The 15,355-nt window shown below is 38.7% G+C and overlaps 1 protein-coding gene across 3 annotated transcripts in view; it reads left to right on the forward strand.

The window, feature by feature from the left end:
* MCF2L (MCF.2 cell line derived transforming sequence like) overlaps positions 1-15,355 on the forward strand; it is a 259,022-nt gene that overhangs the window by 143,187 nt on the left and 100,480 nt on the right. For all 3 annotated transcript variants that reach the window (XM_084612820.1, XM_084612821.1, XM_084612822.1), the window contains exons 3-4: positions 1,126-1,209; positions 13,671-13,785. In XM_084612820.1, the coding sequence (XP_084468946.1) occupies positions 1,126-1,209; positions 13,671-13,785 (199 nt within the window). The remainder of the gene's footprint in view (positions 1-1,125; positions 1,210-13,670; positions 13,786-15,355) is intronic.

Raw genomic sequence — 15,355 nt, forward strand, 5'->3', positions numbered from 1 at the left:
AGGTGGATGAAAATGAGGAACGGTGGCATGATGGTCCACAACAAAACAAGAACAATGCAGAGAAATACTTTCATACAATCACAGGAGCAACAATATTTAATTTTTAGATTACCTGAGAGAATGAGACCACAGCAGGAAGAAAGAAACCACAAATCTAAAACTGGGACAGCCATGCTTCCTTGTCTGACAATCATATTTGAAGTTTTAGCTGTGGCAGGAAATTAAAGAATTGGTAAAGCTTGGTTATATTTGTCATTAAGCAAGCTAAAATAGTAGGTATTAAAATCCCATGCTTCCAGGAATAATTTGGTCACTGAAGGTATCAGGAAATATATTCTTCCATGTTTATTATAGCTCAGTTAACCCAGGTGCATTACCTGTGGGGAAGGCTCCTTCCTCTGAAGTGTGTCTTACCCATCCGATATAAGTGCCAATCATTGCCCTGCTATTTAGACACCGGACACCAGGCTAGATGGACCAATGGTCTGATTTGGTATAGTAAATCTTATGTTCCTATCATAAAGAATATACATTGTAAAACCTTTTATTATTCTTAAAAATATTCATTCAACTACATTTGGATTTAATGGCTAGTGTAGTGAGTGCAATTCTGAATGTACATGTTGCTTCTTCATGAAAACTTTTAGACATATTGAGAAGTCTGGAGATGCCTACATAATTTTATCCAACATTCTGACAAGGTTACTCTGTGTACATTACAGCAGGGTCTCAGGGAGAGTTGACTACATATGAATAGCACCATTTTCTGCTTTTTAAAAAAAATATCTGAGCAGGTTGTAATGAAATTTGAGTTTGAACTTCAAGTGCAAAATCAGATTTACCTCTATCACATAGTATAATCACATAAAAAAATATTGGACTCAACAGCCATCCTATCCTCCTTACTATCAGCAAAGCTGTGTTACTTGTAATTATTTGTGAATGTATCAGTCCTGCTCCACATGGAAAACCAAATGAATTGCTCTTGCCAGAAGACTGAATGATTTTCTTCAAACACGTGACAAGTGTTTCAAAATTTGAATAGCTCTGTCACTGCTCTAGAACTGAGAGTTTGTGTGGACCGTGATTCTCTGTAAAATGACATAGCATTGTTTTTTGTTTCAGAAGAAATCATGCATCAGGATATCATTCCCCTCTGTGCTGCAGATATTGAAGACCAGTTAAAGAAGCAATTTGCCTATCTGTCAGGTAAAGACTGGAAAGTTCCTACTGTATCGATTGTTCAAATGTGCGGTTTCAGCTGTTGGTTTCTATCCATACTTTCACATAGTCACTGAACACTATTATCAGGGCATCCATCATTTTGCGATCTGTATTTAGAATTATTCATAAAGAGATGCAGTTCTGGAATTTATAAAAAAAAAATTAAATATGATTGACACTTGAATTATTTATATCATCTCTAGTAGTGCTAGCTGGTTGGCTTAGTGGGCAACACCACAATGCTCTATAGATCTGTAGATAAGGAGACCCAGGTCTGAGGCTAACCTCAGATAATCACACATGGGTCAGCAGGAGATGATAAAGTTGTAAAAAACTGAAGGAGGACATCAGGATTTAGCCTACTGTATAGAGAACTTTGTGAACTGAGACTTGAAAAACTCTGTATTTGATTAGTCTTAACCCAGTTACTAAAAGGAGCTTTTTTAAAAAAAAAGAAACAAAACCCTAAATATATATTAGATTATGTTGCAAACTTACTCACTTATCGTGGGTCAAGAAACAAGAAAAAATTAGATTTCTTACCCTTTGACATGCAGAGAATGTAATCGTAAGTATACATGTCCCCAACGGATTACACGGAAAAAAATGCCCCATTAGTTTCTCCTTGCCCCACACAGCTGCTCCCCCAACAGAACTAGACTTCTTCCGCCTTTCTACCCATCTCTCAAAACCACCCACACAATGTTGAAAACTAGTCATTCCTTTCCCTCAAAAAAGGCCAATTCATTCCTAATCCCATCCTGTCCCCAAATCTCCCACCTTGTTATTAGCCAGCCATATGATTCTGCTTTCTCTGTGTCCATGAGGGTTCATTCCTAGACACTGCCTTCCCATCCTCCAACTATAAGAACATAAGAATGGCCATACTGGGTCAAACCAGTGGTTCATCTAGCCCAGTATCCTGTCTTCCGGCAGTGGCCACTGCCAGGTGCTTAAGAGGGAATGAACAGAACATGTTTTGCTGAAGCCACGCCATATCAAGTAAGCCTGACCCCTTACTGAAACCACTGAGCAGGTCTCTACACAGAACTGAAATACAAAAGAGCGTTGACAATAGTCAGGACTCTGTTTCTGAGAAACTACTGACAATGCAGTAAAATCATACCATAAATGTGCCATAATGCTTATTGAAAAACATAATTTCAACTACACATACAAAATGATGGGTCTAAATTAGCTGTTACCACTCAAGAAATAGATCTGGGAGTCGTCATCAGACAGTTCTGTGAAAATATCCACTCTGTGTGCAACGGCAGTCAAAAAAGCTAACACTGTTAGGAAACATTAGGAAAGGGATAAGATAACAAGACAGTAAATATAATGCCACTATATAAATCCATGGTATACCCATACCTTTAATACTGTGTGCAGTTCTGGTCACCCTATCTCAAAAAAAGATATGTTAGAAACCAAAAAGGTACAGAGAAGGGCAGCAAAAATGATTATGGGTATGGAACAGCTTCCACATGAAAGATTAAAAAGACTGGGATTTTTCAGCAGAGAAGAGACGACTAGAAGGGGATATGATAGAGGTCTACAAAATCATGAATGGTGTGGAGAAAGTGAATAAGAAAATTTTGTTTACTCCTTCTCATAACACAAGAACCAGGGTGTCACTCAATGAAATTACAAGGCAGCAGGTTTAAAACAAACAAATGGAAGTACTTCTTCACACAACACACAGTCAATGGAACTTGTTGCCAGGGGATGTTGTGAAGGCCACAACTATAGCAGGATTCAAAAAAGAATTAGGTAAGTTCAGGGAGGATAGGTCTGTCAATGGCTATTATCCAGGATGGTCAGGAACACTCCGCCTACCCCATGCTCTGGGTAGCCCTAGCCTCTGATTGCCAGAAGCTGGGAGTGGATGACAGGGGTGGTTCACTATCTGATTGCCTGTTCTGTTCATTCCCTCTGGGGCACCTGGCATTGGCCACTGTTGAAAGACAGGTTACTGAGCTAGATGGACCATTGGTCTGACCCAATATGACCATTCTTACGTTCTTATGCCTATCCCAGTCTCTGTGGGAGTGATGTTAGATAGACCCTGAGGCCCTTGGAAGGGGAGGTGCAGGCTCAACTGCTCCAGACCCTTCCCCCACTAGCCCAGAGCACATGGAGTTTTTGCCGAGGTGGAAAGGGGGACAAGAGAGGCGAGATTTCTCCATCAGTGCCTGCTTCCCAATGGCCAGATTGTGGGCGAAAGGACAGCCGATTGGCTCCCCGAGTTTCCCCCATCCCCTTTCTGTACGTAAAGCCTTTGTTGGTGTGCAGCAGCCATCTTGCTGGAGTTGCTGCCCTGCCCAATAATGGAGGTATAGTTTGAACTGCAATTAGCACCTCCTCTCCATTAAAATGAATAAAGTTGTGGCCTTTCTGTGCAGAAACAGAGATGGATATGTTTCATTCTCCTGTGTGTCCTGATCAATGCAGTGCATTGCTCAGTACAGGTGCATTAAATCTCATTGTGTTCATTGTTGTTCATTAGTTATAATGACTGTTTCCTTTCTATTGTATGGGCTGAACTTGAGGTTTATTTCTTCTGTGATGCTGATCATTTTTTTTAGGCTTTGTCTACACTGCGCACCTTTTAGCAACCTGGCTGTGTTGCTACAGCCATGCCACTAAAAGTTGTGCAGTGTAGCCGCTGTTTGTGGGCAGGAGAGAGCTCTCCCACTGACCAAAAAACTTCCATCCCCAACGAGCGGCGGTAGCTTTGTTGGCAGGAAAGTGATCCTGCCAACAAAGCGCTGTTCACACCGGCGCTTTTCGTCACCAAAACTTTTGTCTTTCGGGGGGGGTGGTGGTGTTGTGGTGTTGTTGTTTTTTTAACACCTCTGAATGACAAAAGTTTTGTCGTTCATTTGCCAGCGTAGAGAAAGCCTTAATGTCTGGGGAAAAATAAGCGGAGGTATTTTGTCTTAAAGTAAAGACGTACTCGATATTGGAGGGGCCAGTTGGAAGTGAAGGACCCTCTGGTATTTAATGTAAAATTCTCTTGTCATGTGTGAGGTCTGTGATGCTCCAAGGGCTTGTCCTACACTTAAAACTAAACTACAGTGTCTCCTGTAGCACTTCAGCATAGACCATACCTACGCTGGTGGGAGAGGGTCTCCCATTGCTGTAGTTAGTCCATCTCCCCGAGAGGCAGTAGCTCAGACTATAGACAAATTCTTCCATCAGCTTAGTGCTGTCTGTGCTGGGACTTAGGTCTTCTTAATAACACTACTCCAGGTGTGGATTTTTCATGCCCCTTAGCAGCATAGTTAGGGCCCTACCAAATTCATGGTCCATTTTGGTCAATTTCACGGACATAAGATTTTAAAAATCAATAATTTCATGATTTCAGCTATTTAAATCTGGAATTTCATGGTGGTGTAATTGTAGGGGTTATGACCCATAAAGGAGTTGTGGGGGGGCCACAAGTTTATTGTGGGGGTAGGTGTGGTTCTGCCACCCTTAACACTTTGCTGCTGCTGGAGGCGGTACTGCCTTCAGAGCTGGGATCTCTGCTCTGAAGGCAGCCCCACCAGCAGCAACTCCCAAGTAAGGGTGGCACGGGATGGTATTGCCACCCTTATTTCTTCACTGCTGCTGGTAGGGCTCTACCTTCAGATCCGGGTGCCCGGCCATCAGCCACTGCTCTCCAGCCACCCAGCTCTGAAGGCAGCACAGAAGTAAGGGTGACAATACCACAACTCCCTTTTGGGTCAGGACCCCCAATTTGAGAAATGCTGGTCTCCCCTGTGAAATCTGTACAGTATTGGGTAAAAGCACACACAAGACCAGATTTCACAGGGGGAGACCAGATTTCACTGTCTGTGACACGTTCTTCATGGCCGTGAATTTGGTAGGGCCCTAAACATATTTATGCCGACCTAATTTTCGAGTGTAGACCCAGCCTAAGTTTCTGTTTCCTAACTAGGGGCAAAAAAAAAATGCTCGTGATCATGTTATGTAAGAAACAGTCTTACTAGATAACTGCAAGAAGGATTTACTACTTTTTTCCAACTGCTATGAGTTAAACCTATTATGAATAGAATAGATGCAATCCAATTGAATGCAATTTAAGATTCCTTAGCGCCTTCCCTCCCCCCCCAAGATTACTTTTCACACAGCCACAAGCATCTTCAGCACTCATTGTCCACAGTGCAGTGGAGCTGAATAAGAGCAGCCATTTCTCATTCCAGTTTATTGAATTTGTACTTAACCGCTCGATCTGTTATGAGTAGATGTTTTTGTTTTAAAAGCTAGTGCAGCTGTTTAATGATGGGTTGTGAGCATTATTTACCTTTTTTGTTGCAGTTTATCGTTCTAGTGCAATTTGACTTTTTAATGCATTGTGTCTATTTTTGCACTCCATATTTATCCTAGTGTTCATATTAGTGTGCTAATAGTTAACTTTCAGTGCTTTCCGATACAGTGTTGCTATGGGTTCTGGGAACACAAGAGCAGTGTTTAATATTCTGTCACTGAAGTTATGTAACAGCTTACTCACACTTGCATTGTGACTTTGCTGCTATGCTGTGTAGGATATTTATTTTTGTCTTGGGAGTGCTGGGATTTTTTTTAATACTTGTTTGATCTTGTAATGTAAAATAAATTACAATTGAGGAAAGTATATAGATTTAAGAATATTTTTATTAAATAATTTCCCTTTAAGAGCTTTTAGGCTTGGTGTATTATTTATTGTCTTAGGTAGATACACTTAAAATGTAGCAAAAAAAGCAGTGCTGCATATAGTTGAATATGCAGTATTTTCTCTAATAAAATATATTATTTATTTAGCTCGAATGTAGGACTGTAACAGGAAGTCACTGAACCTCAGCACAAAGTCCTATCACCCCTTATGAGTAGAGACCACGGCCTTTTCCAAACCTCTTTTTGTGATCGTGGATACCTCTGGATCAGTTAACTCTGTTGCCTCTTTTTCCCTTAAGGGTAACAATTCTTTCATTTCCTGGGGTTGGCAGACAGCATTTTTCTCCCTATGTCAATAGCCCCAGCCAAGTTATACTTGAAATTAAACAAAATACTTTGTATTTAAGAAATAGAGAAATGAAATAGTAAAACTAAAAAAAGCTTTTAAACGTAACCCTGTTTAGTGACAAGCTTCGAAAAATCATACTAGTACAGACTGAGTTTAAAGACTGTAGCTGTTGCTCTTAGTATGCAGACATTCGTTCCACCTAATCTATGGGTAGCAGTCCGTCCAAACTCCAGTTTAGCTCCAGACGGGTCCAAGTGATCCATTTATGTAGTAAGTTCATGCCCACACCCTCCTTCCCCACAATTAAAATGTTGTTCCTTGACATGTCCCTTTATTTTTCCGTTTACTCATTGTTCTCTCTACAGAAGAACTTTTCTTGTTTTGGAAAACAAGTAACATTTTCATTAGAATGTTCAGACATTCGACCAGCTGTTCTTCTCAGACATCAGTTTGAATAACTCACTCCCTATAGCAGTATTTTTCTTTTACTTCACTGTCTCTTCTATTTTACTTGGTATTTTACTCTATTTTTTTATCTTTGTTACTCTTTGATACACAATCTTCTAATTTCCTTCTGTGCTTCAAAGAGTTCTCTCAAGCCTTTGTTACCTTTTCCAAGGACATTCTCTCCCTCTGTGGGTGATAAACACCTTGCTAGGGCTTTGTTCATTAGCACTTCATGTTATTTTCTCACTCAGACACTTGCTCAGATTTTTTTTTCCTCCCCTGAGTGAGAAGTTGCCATATTTCCTTTATATTCACACTTAAACTTCCTGCAGTTGTTTACGCACAGGTACGTTATAATAGAATATAGATGAGTAAGAATAGACAGACAAGTGTATCTTATCAAAATATTATCTGCACAAATTAATTGTCACAAGCACCTTGAATATCATAAAACATGATAAAATACAAATGACTTCTGGCCACCACAAATAGTGAACCACTCATTCCAGCTGCCTTTTCTATGTCTCGTTCTCGGGTACAACATATAATGTCAAACAAAATGTAGATTAGATAATAATGGTAAGAGATTCACTATCTCCTTTAACATAACTGTTCTATAATACACATTTACACCTTTGTTTGTAATTCCCGTATTACCTGTCTTTTCTGATAATTATGAATACTTTTTGCAATTACAACTTGAAAATTCACCAGCAGAAATTGTAATAAAATATATTACTTCCCCACCTTGTCCCGCTAATATCCTGGGACCAACACAGCTACAACAACACTAAACAGATCTCCCCAGTTGGGGATTCCCTTACCATGGTGGAGTCCTGAGCAGATGTACAGCTATGCCACCCCCATTGCAGCCCCAGGATAAGGAGGGGGTGTAAAGCTCTGCTGTGCTCTGGCAGTTCTTGGCTGGTGGACAGTCCCTTGTGGGGCCCTATCCAGCCAGCATAAATTAGTACTCATAGAACTGGCCACCAGATCAGCAACTGGCTCCTTTGCCCCAACTAGCGGCAGACAGAAGGTGCACTGTAGAGAACCTGTGCCCTTATTTTCATGTTCTTTGTAGTCTCTTATGACTCCCCTGAACAGAAGGAAAAGGTGCTTTACAAATTAAAGGAAATGACCGCAAACTACTTATTAAGCCTCTATCTGGTGGGAGGCATAACTGATTTATAGCTGTAGGGTTCTCTACATTTGATTCTCTTTGATTTTGTTCTTCTTTTGTCTGTTAAAGTAGACAAAACCCCCATTGAACGTGTAGCCATGTTGAACCTGTTTTATAGTATATGCTTTCAAGAAAATAAAAAAAATATATAGTATGTTAAACCCTCAGCAAAAGAAAGACTGGAAACTACATGTGTGCAGACTAGCCAGAGCAACCTTAAATTTTGGAATTTTGTGCTTTGATTTAACAGTTTTAATATTGTATTCATGCTAGTGCTTTGTATTAAATTAATCTTGTTTTCAAGGGGGCAATAGAATGAATCTAAAGTTTAGAGGTCATCTTGGATATCTTACAGCTTCTGGTGGTTTTCAGAAACCAGACAGGTGGTATAAGTTAAGATGAAATTTTGATGAGCAAAGTCAGGAATTAAACAAATCTATCTATAGATAGATATAATATACCAGGTTCTCAGGTGGCGTAAATTGGTATAATTCCTTTGACCAAAATGGAGCTGAAATGCCCAAACTGAGGATCTTAATCAATACGTTGTGGGGCGGGAGAAGGGGGAGGTTAAATCCACATTGTCAGTGGGACAGCTGTTACCACTTTCCTTGCATTGTTCCAGAGTTTTAAAATTTTAAAATAAAAAGTTGAAGTACTAAACTTACTTTTGGTGCCATACCCAATTTTTTTAAATGGATTATTTGGCCAAAAAGCATTAGATTTCAAATACATTCGCACATTTGGCTAAATTGTAATCCAGTGTAGTTTGTAACTACAGATACTTTTGAATCCCTCTGGATTAAATGCAACCTAAGAAGAAACACAATATGTGTAAAACTTCTTTCTTGTTCCAAAACAAATGTTTCAACACATTTTTCTTCTCTGATCTTTTTACTGTCTAAGGAAAGCAATATAATGAATAAGAATAATGAAGATTTTAATCAACTCATACAGTTAAAATTGTTCACGAGTATGTTGAGTACTTCTGTTAATAAGTCAATTTTTTCATTATAGAAAATGGAAATTCCAAATCAGGAGGAAGCTTATTTCCAAACACTGGGTCTTCAGGCTTGCATTGACTTAGGAGTTAATTATATGAGTCCCAAGTGCTTGATTCTTCCATTCCTCTGTATGGAGTGATGCCAATACAGCCAAATTAGGGCTTTTAAACTACTGGTCTAGATTTGGGCCACTTAAGCATGCTAATATTTTTGGGTTTTGTCTACTTATATCAATCAATGGAGGGACACCATCCATTTTTTGAAAACCTGAATCAGTTACAACTTCCCACCATGGATTTAGGTCTGTGGATCCCTGTCCTTACTCTTTTTAACTAATATCATTTGCTTTCTAATTACCCCCTTGCCATATCATGTCCATTACCCTTCCTGACCAAAAGGACTGGAAAAAGTGCTTTTGAGAATCCATTAGTACCATCCCTTACTCAAGTGGAATGGTCACTACTGAACGTTGCACAGCTGCCCTCCATCTTTCTCCTATCATTTCACCAAAAAATCTGAGAAACCTTCTTCACTATTCCCAAACCCTTCTAGCCCTAAGAAGAAGAATCTGTGTGCAGCTTATCTGTTTGGGGGCTTTTTTCTTTCTGTAAAATGATTTTTGATGCTAGCCTATGCTGCTCTTCTGCTATGACTGAATCGACAAGTGTATTAATCAACGATTTAAGCAGAGAATTCTTCTTTACTTGAAGTCTTTTATTCATTTTACTGGAGTGCAAGTAATTCCGTCACTTTGTGATTTCACGTTAGCACCATACTGAGATGAAAACGTTATTAATCATTTCTTGTTTGAGATTGTACATCAGATAATTGATGGCAAAATGCTTGGATACCATTGTATAAGAACCTGAATAGAGCAGAGCATCATGAAGTCTTAGTTTGCTATGTCTATATCCACCCTACAAGTCCTTCTGTAATCACGCTTCTTCCATGACATTTGCAAACCCTCATCCTCCTTTCATGAAGTGTTACATTACAGAAAATAAAATAAAAGTAGAACTTCAGTATGTGTAGAAAACACCACCACTTTGTCACCCATATGTTGTCTGTTTGGATTTTAAGTTTTTCAAGGAAAGGACCTTGTCTTTACACTTATCTGAAAGGTGCTCTGCATGGTTTTCGGTAGTATATCAACAATGAGAGAGACTGGGATTTTCAAATGAGTCCAAAGGAATTAGGCACCAAACTCCCATTGGATTTGGGTGTCTAGCTCTTATGGTCTCTGTTAAAATTCCCAGCCCTGGTGTACCGTAGTTCTCTAGTGAAACAGTTATCTATTTATTTTTATTTAAATAATTAAAACATGCCTATACAAAGCTCATGGTGCTTTTGTGCATAATTAATATTAAAACTTAAGCCCCCAGTATTATTAAAATGGTCAAACAGGAACTCTGCCTGCCAGCCACCTACAAAAAAAAAATCCTTTCTACCCCTTTGTTGTTGCAGGAAATATAAGCTCAATTTTCTCTAAAAAACCTATCAGATAGATGTTGTATGCAGCCGGCCTAGAAGATTATCAAATTCAAGCCACTTCAGACTGAGGAGGAAGAGCAGAGTCCCGAGTCCCAGAGCCCTCGCAGAGAACACTCTACTGGCAGACCCCTCTCTTTTAAAACAAGAGGGATCCGACTCAAGCACCGCAGCTGGCTGCAGCTGGGTCAGTGTGTCACAAAGAGAGAGGCTGTCCCTCAGATAGGCAGGTCCAGGCAGGCTCGATTAGTAATTGAGGAATTGGTTCCCATTAAAAATTGTTAATAGTTGAAAGAACAGGAGTACTTGTGGCACCTTAGAGACTAACAAATTTATTTGAGCATAAGCTTTCGTGAGCTACAGCTCACTTCATCGGATGCATAGCTCATGAAAGCTTATGCTCAAATAAATTTGTTAATCTCTAAGGTGCCACAAGTCCTCCTTTTTCTTTTTGCGGATACAGACTAACACGGCTGCTACTCTGAAACCTGTTGAGAAATCTAGGACTTTCACGCTTATAAATGGAAGGGGGACAAATGTATTCTTATCTTTTTGACATTTTGCTTTTATCCTTCATATACATCAGAAATGAAAAAAATCTCACAAGTCAGCTGCTTGAAAATGTGAGGCTACTTCTACAGAATATTCCTCCGTTGTTTTTTCCCAGTCTGTTAATCCCTTGGGAAACTGTTGTAACATCTCATAGATTTTAGGGAGTTACACTGGCATAAAACTGGAGTTATGCAGCAGTGAATCAGGCCCCAAAGATCTAAATTGTAACTAGCTTCAATAGAATGGGCTGTTTTTATGAATCAAGATTGTTCATGAGAGTAATAACTCCTGCAGATTCAAATCCCAGGGTTGGGAGTTACCTGTAGGTAAATTGAAAAGATCCGGGAAATGTTATCTGCCTTTCCTTCATATACATAGGATCATGATGTTCTGTACTCACCTAACCTAAATAGGAGCTGGTTCATGAGGATGCTTTCAGGCATGTGCAATTAACAAAATATTCATAAACACAAGTTAAGACTTATTAAAAGGTAGATGAATTTATGCCTCATTCATAAGCAGCTTCACTCAAAGAATCAAGATCTATGGAACATCAACATTTAAAAAAAAAACAGATTACCCCAGAAAAATATATGGCATACAAATAATAATTAGAAAAGGAGTACTTGTGGCACCTTAGAGACTAACCAATTTATTTGAGCATAAGCTTTTGTGAGCTACAGCTCACTTCATCGGATGCATACTGTAGCTCACGAAAGCTTATGCTCAAATAAATTGGTTAGTCTCTAAGGTGCCACAAGTACTCCTTTTCTTTTTGTGAACACAGACTAACACAGCTGTTACTCTGAAACCTGTCAAATAATAATTAGTACTTCAAGTCAAATGACTCCAAAATTTGTTTCCTGCAGGAGGGCCCTGAAGCAGAATATCATTTAATCACATGCCTAGCTTTAAGCATGTGGTGATGTGTTGCTAGATAAATATTAGTGTTACAGTAAACTGATAGTTTTAAACTTTAAAACATATATTGCAACCACATTACTCTTTTTTTGTTTGCTTGTTTCTGGCTTTCTGATTTGTAGAAATTAATTGAGGCAAAGCAAACAGCCAAGAGGAATACCACAGGCTATTTATAGTGGATATCTGTTTAAAACTGCTACATTTCAGACTTTGGAAAGAAGTCCCTCCTATAGTGAAAAAATATATTCTAGAGAAACCCAAACACTTACAGAGTTTAGGATTCTTTGAGATGTAGAAATAAAAATTATTTTGAATAGGAAGAATATTTTTACTAAAACTAATAGAGGAAAATATTTGCTCACTGGGAAGGGAAAAAGGAAAAGAGATTAAGATCATCAAAACTGACCTTGACTTATGTTTGTTTTTGAATATTTATATGGTTAAAATTAACTTTCATATGCTAATGCTTGGCTCAGTCATAAAGGGTATGCTGCGAAGCCATGCTATTTGCACAGTAGTTATCATTTTTCCTCTTGGAATGCATCCTGGATGATTCATTTTTAATACAGTTTACATTCAGGAGTTTTACAGAGATATCACGGTGTTGCATGAAAGTAAGCTGACCATAGTAACACAAAGTAATCAGAGTAACACAGAGTAGCAATATATACGCTTTTCTGATTACGGATGTTTTGGAGCAAAAAGCTTATTTTTATCAAAATAACTCTATGAATGTAGATATTTCTTTCTGAGTTAATGTCAGGTGCACATAAATTGTTTCTTATATAATCCTAAATTTACAGCAACGTTATAATTGTTGTTATTATTGTTTATATTAATAATGTTTAGAAATAATATTATAGCTAATTTATTCACAGTTGTCAGCTGTGAGGTTGAGACAGAATTTCCCCAGGATTTTGGCAGGGACCTTATTGATTGTTTTGTTCTCTACTCCTTTTGTAGCATTGAGCAGGGATAATCTTTTAGGATTAGGTGGGTCTGTCCCACACTATTAACTTTGTGCAGTTGCAGGGGGTTAAAGAACCTTGGCCCTTCTTTTATATATTAATTAATCATATTTGTAACCGCATATAGTGACATATATAAAAATACTTAGCTATAAAACCTGTGGGAAATACATTTTAAACTATTTCACTTCCCCTTTTCTTAATTTAGATTCTTTGTAGTGGTGGACAAATCACAAAAGGTTCAAATAAACACTCAGAAGCTCAGATGTTTAATTATGCTTTATCTCTTCCACTTCGGTCTGCAGAATTGGACAGGAAATCTCACCAGAAACAGACTCTTGTTGTTCTGCCACTTCTTCCAGACAAGAGTGGAAACTGGAAGTGTAGAAGCCTTGCAAAAATAAAACGCGGCAGGGGGAATTACATGAGCATTTTCAACCCTGTGAAAGGTTTGGCTCAGCTCTGAGTGAAGGTTCCAACTGACTTTAGTTTGGGTGGTTTTGTTTTGAATTGATAGGTTTTATTTTAAATAATTTGTCCATTTCTCATTTTATGTGGAGTATCTTTGCAGTCAGGTAAAGTAAATTGTATGCAAGGCGCAGAGCTATCTGGTGTTAAAACCAGTTCACAAAGGGAACAAAGACACTTTACCCTTTTATTTAAAAAAAAAAAAAAAAAAGTTGGAAGTACTGGATATGGTGGATTATATTTCCTAAATTGTACTTGAAAACTAGATTACTCAGAGTAAATATTCCCATTTCTGAGGACTACATAACAATTATTTTAAAAAAATTAATCAATAATTGGTTTGCCAGGAAATATTAACTACATAAGGTGATTAATTACATATCAATACTTTTGCTTATGCTTTTTAGGTGGTAGAGGGGAAGATGGTTGCCCTGTTATCACATTCCCAGACTACCCAGCTTTCAGCGAGATCCCAGAGAAAGAGTTTCAGAATGTCCTGACATATCTAACTAGCATTCCAAGGTAGGTGCTTGTTGTGCCAGAGAAAACAGCAATGGTTATCAAATATGTTTACGTTCAATCACCTGTGTCATACAGGTTGCAAAGTTCAGACTCTGTGACCAATTATATGGAGAAAAGAAACAATACAATTTGTCTCATGATGAATTATAGTCATTAAGAGTTTTTATTGGTAATATAGCTCGATATGAGAGTTAAGAGGTAGTATTTATGCTTCACCGGCATGTCAGAGAAAATAATTCTCTGCTGCAAGCAAATGCAGTTTTTGAGCTATGCCCCTCTATTCTGTGAAAAGAATTGGCTGGGTCCTGTTGTTTCACTGCATTCTCAATTTCATTAAAAATGTACACATGCTTGGGGCAACATCTCATTCTTGTTAACAAAACCAAACCTGGAAAAGCCCGCATTATTCTGTGGGATCATCTGTCTCCCTTCTGGACTTTTGAGGATTCCCTGTTGCACCAGTCACTATTTTACACCCTGTTACCTTGTTGAGGCCCCACAATGGAACAGCAGCCTTCCAGGCAAGGAAACTCTGGGCAGGACACCCCTCAGAGCATGAGAATACTACTTAGTTATTCCCAACTTCTTCTACTGATCAATGTGCATATTCTCTTTTTTCCCCCAGCAGCTGAGCACACTATCTTTGCAGAACTTTCATCTCCTTCTGGTTGTGGTGCACAAAAACTGGCCAAGCAATTTACCGTGGTTCTTTTACATAGCAGTGTGGTTCCTTTTATTAAGCCAGTGGGCCAGCCCACAGAAACCATGTTTTACTGTAAGCTTATTGTGGAATCAAGATTATTCCAATTTTTCTGACCTCCAGAATGAGAGAAACGCATTTTATTTTATTATTCTTTTAAGTTCTAAAATCATCTTTGTTGCCAAATATATCCCCCTATTCTCAACCATTGGTTTTGCAAGGGTCAGATGTAGGAATTGACTCTTTACTTGATCAACCTGAGGTCTCTTAATAATGGATAGGTTCCTTGTGTGCAGAGACTACTGCCTATCATGTTGACCAACATTGTCTTATTGTTGACTTGTACGCCTCCATCTGCCTATGTCCATCTTTCATCTTTTTTCCTATACTTAAATGGCCCTTGCCTGAAGGGGCTTACGATCTTTTTGCTCTGTTTGCAAAGCACATAACACAATGGGGTCATGGTCTATGACCACGTCCCTAGGCACTACAATAATACAAATTATAAATAACAATAAATCATAGAATCATAGAATCATAGAATATCAGGGTTGGAAGGGACCCCAGAAGGTCATCTAGTCCAACCCCCTGCTCAAAGCAGGACCAATTCCCAGTTAAATCATCCCAGCCAGGGCTTTGTCAAGCCTGACCTTAAAAACCTCTAAGGAAGGAGATTCTACCACCTCCCTAGGTAACGCATTCCAGTGTTTCACCACCCTCTTAGTGAAAAAGTTTTTCCTAATATCCAATCTAAACCTCCCCCACTGCAACTTTATTATAATCAATAATAGGGTAGAATGCATTTGTCATAAATATAAAGGGAAGGGTAAACACCTTTAAAATCCCTCCTGGCCAGAGGAAAAACTCTTC

The sequence above is a fragment of the Lepidochelys olivacea genome, assembly GCF_965140295.1.
Source record: "Lepidochelys olivacea isolate rLepOli2 genome assembly, chromosome: 1".
Lineage (NCBI taxonomy): Eukaryota > Metazoa > Chordata > Testudines > Cheloniidae > Lepidochelys > Lepidochelys olivacea.